Source organism: Oncorhynchus mykiss, chromosome 2, assembly GCF_057628025.1.
Source record: "Oncorhynchus mykiss isolate SJ-2025 chromosome 2, ASM5762802v1, whole genome shotgun sequence".
Classification (NCBI taxonomy): Eukaryota; Metazoa; Chordata; class Actinopteri; order Salmoniformes; family Salmonidae; genus Oncorhynchus; species Oncorhynchus mykiss.
The window spans coordinates 32107294-32125378 of record NC_143023.1 but is presented as its reverse complement, the minus strand read 5'-3'; the positions used below and the strand labels follow the sequence as shown (position 1 = coordinate 32125378).

Below are 18085 nucleotides of genomic sequence, written 5' to 3'. Positions count from 1 at the left end.
GTTTGGCTGACAAGTACAACATTTACCAATTAAATAATGATTATTTGCAAGTTCAAAACCACTTCTAATCAACTAAAACCGGAAACAAGTTCAGAACGTTGCCGATTCTGCACGTTGGGGTTGTAATCATTAGTCCAAACCAGTGGAGGCTGCTGACGGGAGGATGGCTCATAATAATGTCAGGAACGAAGTAAATGGAATGGCATAAAGCATATGGAAACCATGTGTTTGATTTATTTGATACCATTCTACTAATTCCACTCCAGCCATTACCACGAGACCGTCCTCCCCAATTAAGGTGCCACCAACTTGCCACCAACCTCCTGTGGTCCAAACGAGAGTTACTATTGGACAAATTCTGCTAGGTCTCTCCCCGTTGCGTTCCGTTTGCTTCCGTTTCAGAAACGTAAAGAATACGCCCCAGTGTTTAGTCACTTGGTGCAACGCAGACAGGGTGGCATGAGTGGTGAAACAGAAGTCGTTGTCTGTTCTTTTGAGTTTTGATGTTGAGTCTTTGCCCGACAAAGTGATGTTAGTTATCCCGTATGAGCTTTTGTGCCTTACGTTGTTACACGTGTCAAGCCTTTGGACAGGTGGCAGCGGTGTGTAGGAGGGAGGTTCCTAGGTGTGAGAAGTGTGCATAAGGGCATGAGACAAAGGAATGTGTAGCATTGGGGAAAGTAGGGATATGTGCAATGGTGGAAAAAGTACCAAATTGTCATACTTGAGTACAAATAAAGATACCTTTTAATAGAAACTTACTCAAGTAAAAGTGAAAGTCACTCAGTAAAATACTACTTGAGTAAAAGTCTAAAGTTATTTTGGTTTTAAATATACTTAAGTATCAAAAGTAAATGTAATTGCTAACATATACATAAGTATCAAAAGGTAAATTAAAATGTAAAAGTCCTTATATTAAGCAAACCAGGCGGCACCATTTTCTTGTTATTTTAATGTACGGATAGCCAGTGGCACACTCCCAACACTGACATAATTTACAGACGAAGCATGTGTGTTTAGTGAGTCCGCCAGATGAGAGGCAGTAGGGTGACCCGGGATGTTCTCTTGGCAAGTGTGTAAATTGGACCATTTTCCTGTCCTGCTAAGCAATCAAAATGTAATGAGTACTTTTGGGTGTCAGGGAAAATGTATGGAGTAAAAAGTTTTTAAAAATCTTTAGGAATGTAGTGAAGTAAAAGTTGTCAAAAATAGCAAGGTAAAGTACAGATACCCTGAAAAACTTAAGTAGTACTTTCAAGTATTTTTACTTAAGTACTTTACACCACAGGATATGTGTTAATTGTAGGGGTGCCCATGGGACTGTGGATCAGAAATGTGCAGTGCGAAAGAGGCAGGTTGAGGTTTTTAGGGCTAGAGTGCAGAAGTTATCATATGCTGAGGCAGTGAAGAAAGTAGAGGAAGATGGGTCAAGGGGGAGGGACTTTGAGAGGAGTGATGTGAGTACTGTAGTAGATCTGTACCAGTACAGAGGGATAGGCCAACAAGTGATAAACAGTACCAGTCAATAGTTTGGATACACCTACCCATTCCTACTAATTTTCTTTATTTTTACTATTTTATACATTGTAGAATAATAGTGAAGACATCAAAACTATGAAAAACACATATGGAATCATGTAGTAACCAAAAAAGTGTTAAACAAATATATTTGAGATTCTTCAAAATAGCCACCCTTTGCCTTGATGACAGCTTTTCACTCTCTTGGCATTCTCTCAACCAGCTTCATGAGGTAGTCACCTGGTTTGCATTTCAATTAACTTCTTGGTGACAGGGGGCAGTATTTTCATGTCCGGATGAAATGCATGCCCAAATTCAACTGCCTGCTACTCATCCCCAGAAGATAAGATAGAAACTCTGAAGTTTCTAGAACTGTTTGAATCATGTCTGTGAGTATAACAGAATTTATGTAGCAGGCGAAACCCTGAGGAAAAAACATTCAGATGTTGTTGTTTTTTAGGTCACTTTCTTTTCAATGGGTTTTCATTGGGAATCCAGATTTTTAAGGGACCTTCTTGCAGTTCCTACCACTTCCACTGGATGTCACCAGTCTTTAGAAATTGGTTGAGGTTTTTCCTTTGTGTAATGAAGAAGTAGTCCTGTTCAAAACGAGGGTCACTTCAAGTGTACTGTTTGTTAGAGCCGCGTGACCAGAAAGGTAGCGTCAGTTTGTTTTCTTCCTGTATTGAACACAGATCATCCCGTCTTCAATGTGATCGATTATTTACTTTAGAAAATACCTAAAGTTGTATTACAAAAGTAGTTTGAAATGTTTTGGCACAGTTTACAGGTGACTTTTGAGATATTTTGTAGTCACGTTGCACAAGTTGGAACCAGTGTTTTTCTGGATCAAACACGCCAAATAAATACATTTTGGATATATATCACCGGAAATAATCGAACAAAAGGACCATTTGTGATGTTTATGGGACATATTGGAGTGCCAACAGAAGAAGCTCGTCAAAGGTAAGGCATGATTTATATTTTTCTTTCTGCGTTTTGTGTCACGCCTGCAGGGTTGAAATATGTTTTCTCTCTTTGTTTATGGAGGTGCTACTCTCAGATAATAGCATTGTTTGCTTTTGCCGAAAAGCCTTTTTGAAATCTGACATTTTGCCTGGATTCACAACACGTGTAGCTTTAATTTGGTGTCTTACATGTGTGATTTCATGAAAGTTTGATTTTAATAGTAATTTATTTGAATTTGGCGCTCTGCATTTTCTCTGGCTTTTGGCCAGGTGGGACGCTAGTTCCCACATATCCCAGAGGGGTTTTAACAGTTGTGCCTTGTTAAAAGCGAATTTGTGGAATTTCTTTCCTCCTTTAATGCGTTTGAGCCAATCAGTTGTGTTGTGACAAGATAGGGGTTGTATACAGTAGATAGCCCTATTTGGTAAAATACCAAGTCCATATTATGGCAAGAACAGCTCAAATAAGCAAAGAGAAACGACAGTCCATCATTACTTTAAGACAAGAGGGTCAGTCAATCCAGAAAATGTCAAGAACTTTGAACGTTTCTTCAAGTGCAGTCGCAGAAACTACGAAGAAACTGTGAAAAACTGTCTCTCATGAGGACCGCCAGAGGGAAGGAAGACCCAGAGTTACCTCTGCTGCAGAGGACAAGTTCATTAGCATTACCAGAATCAGAAATCGGCAATTAACTGCACCTCAGATTGCAGCCCAAATAAATGCTTCACAGGGTTCAAGTAACAGACACATCTCAACATCAACGGTTCAGAGGAGAATGCGTGAATCAGGCCTTCATGATCAAATTGCTGCAAAGAAACCACTACCAAAGGACACCAATAAGAAGAAAAGACTTGCTTGGGCCAAGAAACGCGAGCAATGGACATTAGACCGGTGGAAATCTGTCCTTTGGTCTGATGAGTTCAAATTGGACTTTTTGGTTCCAACCGCCATATCTTTGTGAGATGCAGAGTAGGTGAACGAATGATCTCCGCATGTGTGGTTCCCACCGTGAAGCATGGACGAGGAGGTGTGATGGTGGTTATTCAGAATTATTCAGAATTCAAGCCACACTTAAACAGCATGGCTACCACAGTATTCTGCAGCAATACACCATTCCATCATCCCACTATCATTTGCTTTTCAACAGGACAATGACCCAAAACACACCTCCAGGCTGTGTAAGGACTATTTGACCACAAAGAAGGAGAGTGATGGAGTGCTGCATCAGAACCTGGCTTCCACAATCACCCGACCTCAACCCAGTTGAGATGGTTTGGGATGAGTTGGACCGCAGAGTGAAGGAAAAGCCTCCAACAAGTGCTCAGCATGTGTGGGAACTCCTTCAAGACTGTTGGAAAAGCATTCCAGGTGAAGCTGGTTAAGATAAAATATATTTAGATTTGTTTAACACTTTTTTGGTTACTACATGATTCCATATGTGTTCATAGCTTTGATGTTTTTATTTGACCTTTATTTAACTAGGCAAGTCAGTTAAGAACAAATTCTTATTTTTAATGATGGCCTTGGAACAGTGGGTTAACTGCCTTGTTCAGGGGCAGAACGACAGATTTTTACCTTGTCAGCTCGAGGATTTGATCTTGCAACCTTTCGGTTACTAGTCCAACACTCTAACCACTAGGTTACCTGACACCATTATTATGTAGAAAATAGTCAACATAAAAACCCTTGCATGAGTAGGTGTGTTCAAACTTTCGACAGGTACTGTATGCTTCAGTCAGATTGGAGTTTTTGCATTTATAGCAATGATTTTCAACTGTACTGCAGGGATGGAATGTAAGTCGCAGAAAAGTTGTGGTGGATGCTACAGAGAGATATTTGGGTGTATGAGACTTAACGTCAGAAGAGTTACAGGGTGTATTGAGTGGTGGTGACCTGTCCTTTCAGGCTGTTGGCCTGAGGTAGCCTAGATATATTTAAATAGTGGAGTAGGGTGGTGAGTGTAGGGTTAGATGGTAGGGTATTTGGTGATTTGTTTTTATTTTGAATTTACAAGCAAAGTACAAGGGAGTTATACTCCAGTCTCGTAGGTGGCGGTAATGGAACATTTATTGGATGCCAACTGCCGTTAAACTTCGTCGAGGAAGAACAAGAAGTTTACTATTTTCCGGTGTCGTGTCAGCGTGCTGAATTTATCCCATTGTTTCAATAGAACTGTGAAAACGTTTTTATGTATCTCTTTTCAACAACGATGTGAGTCTAGATAACCAGACGAGGTAAAAGTAATTAGTTCCATTACTCCGGTCGTTGTTTATGATTTCATTTCCAGCCCTTATTAGCACAGTAACGTTAATGACTTGCATTCAAGTGTAAATGTTCTCTTAAAACTACCTAGCTAACGTTACTATTGTTAGATTACGTTAGCTAAACCCAAACTGAACTTTGACTGAGCAGTATTTTTTTATTTTTTTTGCAGACTTCCAAACGGAAATGTGTATATTATATTTGAGAAAATCGTGTATTCTTTGTGCATTACTGTTCAACTATCTAATTAATACATAAATGTTGACACCTGAGACTGAAGACCTGCCAAATGCAGTGTAATATAGCTAACATATTCATTTCTTTGGAAGTAAATGGCAGAAACTGTTAAGGGAAAGAGCCGTGGACTGAAGTTTGCAGAGCAACCACTACTGTTTCAGTATGATATGTTGGATAAAGGAATAAAGACAGACACCAATGTCAGGTTCAATAGGCTTGTTTGTGCATTGTACAAATCCCTACACATGGAGTCCGGGGAACAGTCCGGCTAGTCGAATACCTATCAACTTGACTCCGTGTTAGATTTTCAGAAATATATTTAGTAACAGTATAGTCAATTAACGATAGACAATCTGTTAGCTAATGAACATCGATTACGGGCAGGAGTTTCTCATATCAAAGTTTATTTGTCACGTGCAACCTTACAGTGAAATGCTTACTTACAGTGCAATTTCTAAGTTAAAAAAGGTGAACAATAGGTAAGTAAAGAAATAAAAACAACAGTGAAAATAACAGTAGCAATGATAATATATCAAGTGTAACGTTATACATATGTCAGCTTTAACTTGCTTGTAAATTACATTAGTAGGCAGGGCTATTTTGGTGATTTTATGGTATATCATCAAAATAAATCCATCACAGCACGTTTTTGGACTCATTCAGCAGTTTTTTTTTTATACCAGATTTAAGTACAATACCATTGGAATTTAATGTTGAAAGTTAAATTTATATTCCTAAAACGTGTGTTAAATGATGCTGGCACTGCTTCCTTTCCACAAGCCATTTGGATAAATAGCCCAATGTCAAAACAGTTTTAACGTGGCCAAATCAATACCCAATATGCAGAAACAGTGTATCTTGAAAACCTAAACATAAAATGTACCATCATACATGTGCAACAATTAGTAATCATATTACTTGTATTTTTTTATGCACCATAAACCCTGGTTTGACTGGTGGCAATACATCACTGATATCGATTAGGGGGGGAAATCGGGTACGCCCTGTTGAAACTAAAAACACTGGAGATATTTTTACATCACCTGTAGAAGACAGTGGGCTACATTGGGGTGATGCATTTTGATTTGAGGGTTGCCTAAACAGAAAAAGAAACCCAACACATTTGTCAATCACTCGTATCGAAAACCACATGGAATAATGTGTACATCACTGAGGACAATTTTGTAGGAGACTGCTAGCTACAATTGTTGAACAGGGGGCAAACGTTTGGAGTGCAGCGCTGTTTAAACTAACACTATTCAAAGGCCACACAGAATCCTGGAATAACCTGTATATGGTTGGTTAGATGAGAACTTGTAGAAGGCTGATATCTATATTTTGGAATGCCGGACGTTGATTTCCCGACGCTGCATCACAAAAAAAGGGAACAAACCACTTTCTGTTAACCCAAATGTTGTGATTTGTTTAAGTTATCACGACCCATAGGATATCAACAGTGATGATGGTTGGCTGATATTTAAGTGATAGTTTGATTGTCATAGAGAGAGACTGACCCAAATTTTTCATGCCATTTCATTAATCCCAGCACGTGTGTACAAAACCAAATATATTGATATGTTTTAAGTAATCAATCTTATGTCATCGTGATGACTATATTCTTTTACACTAACATCACCAATCTGAGGTAAAAGGATATGTAATTCCACTAAATAAACTCAGCAAAAAAAAGAGAAGTCCCTTTTTCAGGACCCGGTCTTTCAAAGATAATTTGTAAAAATCCAAATAACTTCACAGATCTTCATTGGAAAGGGTTTAAACATGGTTTCCCATGCTTGTTCATTGAACCATAAACAATTGATGAACATGCACCTTTGGAACGGTCATTAATTAAGACCCAAACAGCTTACAGACGGTAGGCAATTAAGGTCACAGTTATGAAAACGTAGGACACTAAAGAGGCCTTTCTACTGACTCTGGAAAAACACCAAAAGAAAGATGCCCTGGGTCCCTGCTCATCTGCATGAACGTGCCTTAGGCCCTTAGGCAGGGCAATAAATTGCAATGTCCGTACTGTGAGAAGCCTAAGACAGCCCTCGCAGTGGCAGACCACGTGTAACAACACCTGCACAGGATCGGTACATCCGAACATCACACCTGCGGGACAGGTACAGGATGGCAACAACAACTGCCAGAGTTACACCAGGAACGCACAATCCCTCTATCAGTGCTCAGACTGTCCACAATAGGCTGAGAGAGGCTGGACTGAGGGCTTGTAGGCCTGTTGTAAGGCAGGTCCTCACCAGACATCACCGGCAACAACGTCGCCTATGGGCGCCAACCCACCGTCGCTGGACCAGACAGGACTGGCGAAAATTGCTCTTCACTGACGAGTCGTGGTTTTGTCTCTTCGGGGGTGGTGATCGGATTCACGTTTATCATCAAAGGAATGAGCGTTACACCGAGCCCTGTACTCTGGTACGGGATCAATTTGGAGGTGGAGGGTCCTTCGTGGTCTGGGGCAGTGTGTCACAGCATCATTGGACTGAGCTTGTCATCATTGTAGGCAATCTCAATGCTGTGCGTTAAAGGGAAAGATGTCCTACTCCCTCATGTGGTACCCTTCCTGCAGGCTCATCCTGACATGACCCTCTAGCATGACAATGCCACCAGCCATACTGCTCGTTCTGTGCGTGATTTCCTGCAAGACATGAATGTTAGTGTTCTGCCATGGCCACCGAAGAGCCCGGATCTCAATCCCATTGAGCACGTCTGGGACCTGTTGAACCGGATGGGAGGGTGAGTGCTAGAGCCACCCCCCCCCCCCCCCCCAGAAATGTCCGGGAATTTGCAGGTGACTTGGTGGAAGAGTGGGGTAACATCTCACAGCAAGACCTGGCAAATCTGGTGCAGTACTTAATGCAGCTGGTGGCCACACCAGATACCGACTGTTACTTTTAATTTTGACCCCCCCCTGTTCAGGGACACATTATTCCATTTCTGTGGAACTTGTTCAGTTTGTCTCAGTTGTTGAATCTTGTTATGTTCATACAAATATTTCCACATGTTAGGTTTACTCAAAATGAACGCAGTTGACAGAGGACGTTTCTTTTTTTTGCCGAGTTTATTATAGGTTGAAAATGCAAGCTTGTAAGGTATTAACAAAATGTCCACATTAGGGAAATGAGCGCAATATTCAATATGGCAAAATAATGAAACATGTCAATTTAAGATGATTGTGTCAAACTATTGCAACAATGACATCTATTTCTCACTAATTTAATGATTTAGTGTTAAAAAAAAATGCTCTCAAACAATTACATTGGGCGTTCTAGACTAGAGCCTATGTCTGTGCAGTAGACGGAATGTTTGCTGTCCCTACTAGTAGTAGTTGCCAGTTGTATCTTATTCTGTGTTATGAAAGGTAACTAGGTCTAATGTTCTAAGTCTACCACTAATAGAAGACCCCTCACTGTTCACAGGTAAAGGTCTTGGTCGGCAGAAGAATGGTATGTGAGGCTATCATAGTGAATGTGGCAAGGGAGGGGTGGGACATCTTCTAGACTGGAAGTGGAATTTGGAGAGGTAAGTCCTCAGAAGGGGTGTGTGAAATGAAAGAGTATTTTACCACTACCACACACACACACACACACACACACACACGCTTACATTGGGCCTAGGCTACATCTCCACCTTTCTGTTGTAGAATGGTGTGAAGAAGTTGGTTGAGGAGGAAGAGGAAGGACCAGCAGCCAACGAAAGCCATGCTGGGAAGAGAAACTTTATGGATGCTTTGTGAAGGTACAGATAAACAAATCTAACTGGAACACACTTCCATATCTGTGCCAATGAGCTCTCTTGATAGTACAGAAATATACTGCACTTTGGCTAATGATATGGACTGGAACGGTTGTACTTCTCTTCCTCCTAGTCTGCCACCCTCCTGGCAGGACTGGAGCAGCCAGAGTATAAGTCTTCCAGTACAGATGACAGCAGCAGCTCTGACGATGAGGACCAGAGACTGGAACTCTCCAGCACCACCAAGTAAGAACCTCACTGCCCAATACCATCCACCACCATACAGGGATTGTTATCAGTTTGAAGGTTATTCATTTTCATATCAATGTGAAGATTAACGACAGTGGTTTTATGTACTCACAGGTTTAAATAATAAATGTTATTTCCCTTGGACGCTGACCTGGTGAAGGCTTGTGGAGGACGCACCGCTCAAGTATTTTGCTTGTCACCAATAAGTTTGTAATAAACCATAAACAAATCACATGAATGTGTATTCTATCTTGGTGCATGCTGTTAGTGAAGGGCTTGAACCTGGTCTTGCATGTCTTAATAAGGAAGCTAAACATCGTTTGTCCCTATTCCTGTTCGCCACAGAGGAGCCAGATACGGCCTTACCATGAGTGCCAAGCTAGCCAGACTGGAGCAGCAGGAGCAAGAGTTCATGGCAAAGTATGGCAATAAAAACCAATTAGCGGGTGCAACACCAGATAGCGTCACCACCGTTACCCAGCCAGCTGCCCAGATCCCTGAGGATGAACTGAAGGATGAGACCCAGGGGGGGGGGGGGGGGAGAAAAAGAGGAAGAATCACGGAGGATACCCGTGGGAATGTGGCTGAAGAGAATGCTGATTCTGCTGTCTTCTCCAGAAGTACCAACATGGAAATAAAGAAGGGAAGTTCAAAGGAGAACACTGGAGAGGTGGCAGTGGTTCCTGTAGAGGAATAACTATTATCTTCTGTGGAAGATAATACAACAGACAACGCTCAGCCAACCAAGAGGAAACGTTCAAAACAGTGGAAGGTGTTGGAAGAGGGCGAGAGCTGTCATCTAAATGGAGAGGTGTGAAACTGCTGTCATTTCTATAGGGAGTTAAGCTGGAGGCGGCTGTGAAGAGGCTTCAGAGGGAGAAGGTGCCACTCAGCAACAGACTGACTCAGACACTACTACCAAGAAGAAGTCCTCCAAGAACAGAGGTGGCTATGGTGGCTGGGGAGATGGAACGCTCTGATAGAGAAACCAACCGGAACCTGGTGGACTCCCCTCCAAAAGAGAAAAATAAACGGGATGGAGCAATAGAGGAAGTGAGAACGGTGTAGGAGGAACCTAAAATAAAAGGTAAAGAGGACAAGCAGACAGTAGAGGACAGGTTGCATGATGTATCGGACTCCATACCTCTAAAAAAATAGAAGAAAGCTAAACAACAGGAACCAGATTGATGAGGACTAGTTGGAGAGGAAACGGGTCAGGGATTTGGGTCAGCGCTCTAATACGTCTCAAAGACACATGAAACCATCTAATGAAATTAAGTATATTTCTAATTAACGCTCAATGGCCATTATTGCAACACCATGCAAAAATGATGTTTTGTTTCTTGTCAACATATTTATTTGTATGGAAAAATTCAGCTACAGACTGTATAAGAAAATATATACACTGCTCAAAAAATAAAGGGAACACTAAAATAACACATCCTAGATCTGAATGAATGAAATAGTCTTATTAAAATACTTTTTTCTTTACATAGTTGAATGTGCTGACAACAAAATCACACACAAATGATCAATGGAAATCAAATTTATCAACCCATGGAGGTCTGGATTTGGAGTCACACTCAAAATTTAAAGTGGAAAACCACACTACAGGTGGATCCAACTTTGATGTAATGTCCTTAAAACAAGTCAAAATGAGGCTCAGTATTGTGTGTGGCCTCCACGTGCCTGTATGACCTCCCTACAACACCTGGGCATGCTCCTGATGAGGTGGCGGATGGTCCCCTGAGGGATCTCCTCCCAGACCTGGACTAAAGCATCCGCCAACTCCTGGACAGTCTGTGGTGGACGGAGCGAGACATGATGTCCCAGATGTGCTCAATTGGATTCAGGTCTGGGAACGGGCGGGCCAGTCCATAGCATCAATGGCTTCCTCTTGCAGGAACTGCTGACACACTCCAGCCACATGAGGTCTAGCATTGTCTTGCATTAGGAGGAACCCAGGGCCAACCGCACCAGCATATGGTCTCACAAGGGGTCTGAGGATCTCATCTCGGTACCTAATGGCAGTCAGGCTACCTCTGGCGAGCACATGGAGGGCTGTGCGGCCCCCCCAAAGAAATGCCACCCCACACCATGACTGACCCACCACCAAAATGGTCATGCTGGAGGATGTTGCAGGCAGCAGAACGTTCTCCACGGCGTCTCCAGACTGTCACGTCTGTCACGTGCTCAGTGTGAACCTGCTTTCATCTGTGAAGAGCACAGGGCGCCAGTGGCGAATTTGCCAATCTTGGTGTTCTCTGGCAAATGCCAAACGTCCTGCACGGTGTTGGGCTGTAAAGCGCAACCCCCACCTGTGGACGTCGGGCCCTCATACCACCCTCATGGAGTCTGTTTCTGACCGTTTGAGCAGACACATGCACATTTGTGGCCTGCTGGAGGTCATTTTGCAGGGCTCTGGCAGTGCTCCTCCTGGTCCTCCTTGCACAAAGGCGGAGGTAGCGGTCCTGCTGCTGGGTTGTTGGCATCCACCACGTCTCCTGATGCACTGGCCAGTCTCCTGGTAGCGCCTCCATGCTCTGGACACTACGCTGACAGACACCGCAAACCTTCTTGCCACAGCTCGCGTTGATGTGCCATCCTGGATGAGCTGCACTACCTGAGCCACTTGTGTGGGTTTTAGACTCCGTCTCATGCTACCACTAGAGTGAAAGCACCGCCAGCATTCACAAGTGACCAAAACATCAGCCAGGAAGCATAGGAACTGAGAAGTGGTCTGTGGTTATCACCTGCAGAACCACTCCTTTATTGCGGGTGTCTTGCTAATTGCCTATAATTTCCACCTGTTGTCTATTATATTTGCACAACAGCATGTGAGATTTATTGTCAATCAGTGTTGCTTCCTAAGTGGACAGTTTGATTTCACAGAAGTGTGATTGACTTGGGGTTACATTGTGTTGTTTAAGTGTTCCCTTTATTTTTTTGAGCAGTGTATTTCAGCGTCAACTGGTGTTTTTATACTTGTCTAGTGGTCTTGTATTAATATTCTCAAATGGATGTTTTAAACAATGTGATATCAACATCAGATATGAGGTTGCTACATATGAGCACAGTAATGCATTTTTTTTGCTCAATTAACTTTCCTTACTACTCTGAGGTACATTTACATGAAGTGACAATTAAAGCTGCTGATTTAGAATTATTGCATCGCTTCTAAAACAGCAATTATAATTGTTTTATATTAAAAAACGGAACCTATGAAAGCCCTACACAAGTGTTCTATTTTAAAATTGTTATACACTGCTAATAGCTTTTTTGACTGTGAACGTGGCTCAATTTATCCTGACCATATTAATGCTTTACTCTCACAGATCCATCGGTTTCTCTGGCCACATGGTGCAGCATTCCAATTAGCCAAAGGTTCATTGTTTGGGTTAGTTAAAGCACAATCGCGACCCCATACAGGTTGAATCTTCCAAAACCTGTGAAAAGAAATCCTACAATGAATGAAAAAACATAACCCCCAAAAATAATGATTTAAGGCTGGATTCAATCTGTATCGTGGAAGAGCCACGTTAAGATTTAGAGGTAATGGTTTCCAATTGGGCCGGCATGCAGCGTTGACCATGAATGCAGTCTGCAAACGTGGGAACATTGATTTAAAATTTTGCGAATCTTCTGCGATACCAATTGAATCCAGCCCTTAGTGAAGAATTGTTTCAGGGAACATGCTTCTTTGGAATGTCCTTACCCATCAGTCAGATTCTGATTACGTCCATCAACCCAAAGCCATTGACCGTCTTCTGCTATGTCAGTCAGGCCGATCCAGTACCCATGATCTTCATCATAGTAGGCTTGAGTGTTGTTGAGAATGAATTCCTGAATGCGAAATTAAGGAAACCACAAGTAGATAAAAATACATATAGGATACATTTAACAGTAATCCACAGTTTTGAGGCAGTGTGACTTGTCTAAATGTATCTTATCTGGTGCAAATGAAAGATACAGTATGAAAGTACTTCCTGTTGTCAGTCCCCTACTTTTTTGAATGGGCTTCAAGCTTATATAATTAAATACACTGAGTGCACATTAGGAACACATGCTCTTTCCATGACAGACTGACCAGGTGAGAAGCTATGATCCCTTATTGATGTCACTTGTTAAATCCATTTTAATCATTGTAGATGAAGGTGAGGAGACAGGTTAAAGAAGGATTTTAGGCCTAGAGACATGGACCGTGTGTGCCATTCAGGGGGTGAATGGGCAAGATTTTCTGAAGTGCCTTTGAATGGGGGTATGGTGGTAGGTGCCAGGTGTACCAGTTTGAGTGTGTCAAGAACTGCAAGGCTGCTGTTTTTTTAATACTCAACAGTTTCCTGTGTTTATCAAAAATAGTCCACCACACCAAGGACATCCAGCCAACTTGACACAACTGTGGGAAGCATTGTCCACATGAGGCCAGAATTCCTGTTGAACGCTTTCGAACACCTTGTAGAGTACACGCCCTGACAAATTGAGGCTGTTCTGAGGGCAAAATGGGGTGCAACTTAATATTTGGAAGGTGTTCCTAATGTTTTGTACACTCAGTGTATTACATATATATAATAATATATACACAATTCTATTCATATTCATGTGTTGATTAGCTCATAGCCGATTCCTTTTATCAAAATATTTGATGCTCAAGAAGTACGACACATTGCCAAAAGTTAGAAAAGTCTTATTTGAAGCCCATTCTTAGCCTACAAAACGAGACAACAGGAAGTACCACTTTCATACCATATAACAAGGAGCACAGTTGTAGCAGTGTTAATGAACTTCATGTTATGAGGTAGCTATATATCACATTTTAATATGGTTCCTATTCCTACTTTTTGTACATTTGTATTGCTTGAGCAACCCTTTAAAGGCTGTGTGAATCTCCCTTAAAGGATGTACCTGTAGTAGTGTCCTACCTGTTCCCTGTAGTAGTGTCCTACCTGTTCCTCTTGACTGCCTATGTCAACCAAATCGGCGTTGTTGTTTTTGCAGTGCTGTCTGCTTCCTTGCCAGGTCCTCCAAAGGTGACCGAAGGGGACTTTAATGTGCAGAAACAGGTAACAACTGGATTGGAACAGCACCCAGCCAACTTGACAAGGTTTGCACGCTCTATCTGTGCAACATGAAACATGCAAAGTAATATAATATTAATATATACCATTTAGCAGATGCTTTTGTCCAAAGTGGCTTAGTCATGCGTGCATACATTTGTTCTACGAGTGGTCCTGGGAATCAAACCCACTATCCTGGCATTGCAAGTGCCATGCTCTATCAACTGGGCAACAGAGGACCACTACGACCAGCTACATAGTGTTTTTGACATTTAAAGTAACAAAGTATCACTGTGACACATTCTAGACCATCAGCATATGAAACAATTCAAATGAATGAGGAAATATTAATATTAATATTAATATTAAATATTAAGGATGGAAACTTTACCTTTGGTGTTGGCATCTTCATATGGGCAGTAGTTATCAACTGGGAAATTCTTCAACTGAAATATGACCCCAAGAGTCCAGTTGAGCCCATCCCTGTCTCTTGACAAGTTCATCCTCTCTGCCTTCAATTGCTGGTTTTCAGTAGACACTTTGATGTAATCGCTTTGCAAAATTTGATTGGCTACACTCAGCTTGCAGTAGAGATTCATTAGGTCCTGATTGGCTGCCAGTAGGGATATATGCTCATCTGTTAGCTGCTCCAGTTCTCTCACCAAATTTGTGTTGTGCTCTGAGAGGGCAGTGCTGACTGTGGAGAGAAGGACATGTTTACTCAACCTGCACCTCTCCAAATTCCATATTATTATGTCTTTATGATGAACATACTCACAGTAGACACAGAGAGGTAAAATGGTTGACACCAACAGGACACAAAGAACCCCCAAACACAATGCCACTCCTCCAAAGGTTTGAGAGTGGGGAGCAGGGCCCTCCTCCACTAGGAATAGCAAAGATAGGAGTGCATTATAGCTACATTTTAATATGCTTCATTAGTGAATCTGACAGTATGCTATTATTCGAAGGAGTCAAATAATTGAACAATAAGTGGTGGATATTGAGCTCTTATTTAACACATGCTGTGGCAGGACCAGGTTGACTGGGTGCATCTTGCCTTTACTTCAATATATGGCATATGTTCTTTCTTTTCCTCTTATTTCGTGGGAGAGGGAGATTATTCATTAGTTTTTACACAGAGGTACTTGATTAAACCTTAATTTACAATTCATTTGGCATCAATGTTCTCCAACACAGAATTGGTAAAACATTCAAATAATCTGGAATAAATAGCTGCCATAACCGGCTTGCTTGCTTTAAGCATCCATCAATTTGAACATTTAAAAACATGGCAATTTAAGTAAAACTGTTTTATTGCTAGGTCTGGCAGTGAGAATTAGCTGAATTGGTATAAATGCACTATAAGAGAGTAAGATAGATGAAGAGAGAAAGAAATGCTAAGACTCACCTTTTGGTGAAGACATTTTTAAATTTTTTATAACCACTGTAGAGTAATGCAGCTCTTCTGGCATCCTTCAGATACAAATAAAGCCATAACCAACGGTGTCTGAAAGACATGTGCGACTACTGTTAAAAAGCATTCCTTACTCCAGGACTTTGCAGCAGGTGACTATCAGGAAAATAAAGAAAAATAGCTCTCTGTCTGCATTGATCTGTTTCATTTAAAGCAAACAGGCTTATGTTTCATCATTGGAGGCCTTCATAAGCACCCTTTCTTTATTTCCCAGTTTATTTAAAGGTATTTATTTACCTGTTGAAGTGTCCTGGGGTGAGGAAGGCTTTTTGGGATTCCCTTTTTTGTTCAAGCTGGTTTGAAGCGTGATTCGATACAAGTGCGACTACTGTTTCTGCAAGTGCGACTACTGTTGTTATCCCCAATAGGATCTGTATAAGTACTTATGGGTTGACTCTGGTCTGCATTAATTACTCACAGATAATCTCCACCCAGCCGGCTCTCTGTCACTGTAGTAATTGAGCCTGGCGATGAGGTTACTTCACAGACAGACATTTCACTGTACAGATTCACACATCTGACTCAAAAGGGGAATGTATGTTTACGTGTCATGATGGTAACATTGCTGTGTGCTACTCAATATGGAAAGCTCTATAGCTGTGGGAAACAGAAATACAATTGTCTTTCATTCCTCTCTTGTTTTAGGGTGAGCATATCTCTGAAGACTTGCCATACCCTCCAGTCACTAATTGATTCTTAAAAAATAAGTAGATCGAGCCACATTGACTGGTTACAAGTTCAAGGAAATTCCCTGACTTCCTAAGATGTCAGAAAATGTAAGTTTTCCAATTAGTCTGCAATAGATATTAAGTCATTTCCCATATGAATGCAGTAGATCTTCAGTACACTATTGAGCCAACCCTAGGAGGTTGAATGGAAGCGGGGTTGCTACTGTACAATATAGACGTGGGGCTGTTGCAATGTTGAATACTGTCACCAGAGGGTAGTACTGAGGTCAAAATGGATCTGAGAAAATAGCTACGCCATTTGTTTATTCCAAATAAACATGGACACTACTATGCTCATATCTAGCAACCTTTTATCTGATGTAGCATTGTTTAAAACATCCATGTTGAGAATATTAACAATACAGGACCACCGTACAAGAAGTGGTATATAAACACCAGTTGATGCACACAAAATTCTTTCTATTATCCATTCCACTATGAAGTAGATTGTTGAAAGTCTGTTGTTGACAGGAAACAAAGCATCCTTTTTTCATGGTTTTGCAATAATGTCAGATTCAAATATACGGTTTCCTATGGTGGTTTCATGTGTCTATGAGATGAAGTGAACATTGGAGCTCTGACCACAAGCTCCTAAATGCCTGACCTATTTGCCTCTCCAACAATCTTAGGCAAGTCCTCAATCTTGTTCCATTTTATTTATTTTTTAGAGGTATGGACTCATGTTACCTGTCCTCTACTGTCTGCTTGTCCTCTTTGCATTTTTTGTTTTTACCTTTTATTTTAGGTTCCTCCTCCACGGTTCTCCCTTCATCTCTCTCTCTCCTCTATTGCTGCATCCAATTTATTTTTCGGAGGAGAGTCCACCGCAGTTTCTGATTGGTTGGTTTCTCTACGTTAGTGTGTTCTATCACCATCTGAATCCTCTTTGTTCTTGGACGACTTCTTATTTTTGATATTAGTGTCTGAGTCAGTCACTTGGAGAAATTCATGATTTGATTGACATTACTGTTATGTAGAACACCGTCTCTGCATATACATTTGCAATTATTTAATTAAATATGGACACAATGGTTTTTAGTTTATCTGATAAAGATTGTGACTATTTTGTGTAGAAAATGTAGTAATCTTATCAAATTCATCTTATTGGATAATTGATGGGCTGAATAAAGGATTGGAGCCCGTCTTTTTCTCAATGAGCTTTCCTTACTACTCTCTGATGTGACACATTTGCATGATGCTTAAAGAGGAATCAATTTTGGACTTAAATGAATGATATGTACCCATTGATTCTTAAAGAATATAACTTAAATGCCTCATGAGCTTCGTTCAACTGTGATTCTCCATCAGAACCCAAAATATAAGCTTGTTTTACTCCAATGTTTGTCATCAAAATACATGTAAACAAACACTACAGCTTCATAACATGGTTAAAACTATCATTTTGATATCATGGATGGTCAGGCATGGCTCCTTCTATGAATTTGACAGTGGTAACATTTCTCCAGCCCCATCCCTCAGCCTTTTTATTTTCTTTCGCCAAAACAGGGGCGGGGATGTACTTTGTTACGGTTTCAACTCCTGATTGCTGCTTTAAATAAAGATTTAATCAAGTGCCTAAAGCTGCTGATTTAGAAGTATTGTATAGTTTATAAAACAGTGATTTCATTAAAAACTTTAAACTTCCATTCCATGTATTAAACTTACTTAGCATACTACTTATGCTAAGTAAGATCTTTCAAAATCGAAAGAAGACAATCTTGGAAGACAAGTCCTGCTTTGCTTTGTAAACTGAATATGATGTGATTTCTGATCTATGAAAAGGCCAAAACAAATGTTATTCTAAAACACTACGAACATAATACAGTAAGACAATA

At 41.0% G+C, this 18085-nt stretch overlaps 1 protein-coding gene and 1 pseudogene across 2 annotated transcripts; one reads left to right on the top strand and one right to left on the bottom strand.

Moving 5' to 3' along the window:
• Positions 1-8361: 8361 nt before the first annotated feature.
• On the top strand, positions 8362-10023 carry LOC110487437 (uncharacterized; annotated as a pseudogene). Its single transcript, XR_016490444.1, has 5 exons — positions 8362-8368; positions 8678-8745; positions 8876-8988; positions 9152-9175; positions 9337-10023. The product of XR_016490444.1 is annotated as an uncharacterized LOC110487437 (transcript).
• Positions 10024-10325: 302 nt separating this feature from the next.
• Positions 10326-15899, bottom strand: LOC110487411 (C-type lectin domain family 4 member C). Its single transcript, XM_036946079.2, has 7 exons — positions 15760-15899; positions 15457-15555; positions 14824-14931; positions 14437-14742; positions 13935-14107; positions 12707-12834; positions 10326-12437 (listed from the first exon to the last, which is right to left on the bottom strand). Exons 2-7 carry the CDS (start codon positions 15518-15520, stop codon positions 12293-12295), a joined length of 924 nt encoding a protein of 307 aa, XP_036801974.2. The 5' UTR covers positions 15521-15555; positions 15760-15899; the 3' UTR covers positions 10326-12292.
• Between the last annotated feature and the right edge of the window lie 2186 nt (positions 15900-18085).

Excerpts from the sequence above, each read along its gene's own strand:
- LOC110487411 (XM_036946079.2), bottom strand. The coding sequence starts at position 15,520 with ATGCCAGAAGAGCTGCATTACTCTACAGTGGTTATAAAAAATTTAAAA. Across the intron at positions 12,835-13,934 it reads TAGGCAGTCAAGAGGAACAG|GAATTCATTCTCAACAACAC; the intron begins GTAGGACACTAC and ends TTTCGCATTCAG. Across the intron at positions 12,438-12,706 it reads AATCAGAATCTGACTGATGG|GTTTTGGAAGATTCAACCTG; the intron begins GTAAGGACATTC and ends TTCTTTTCACAG.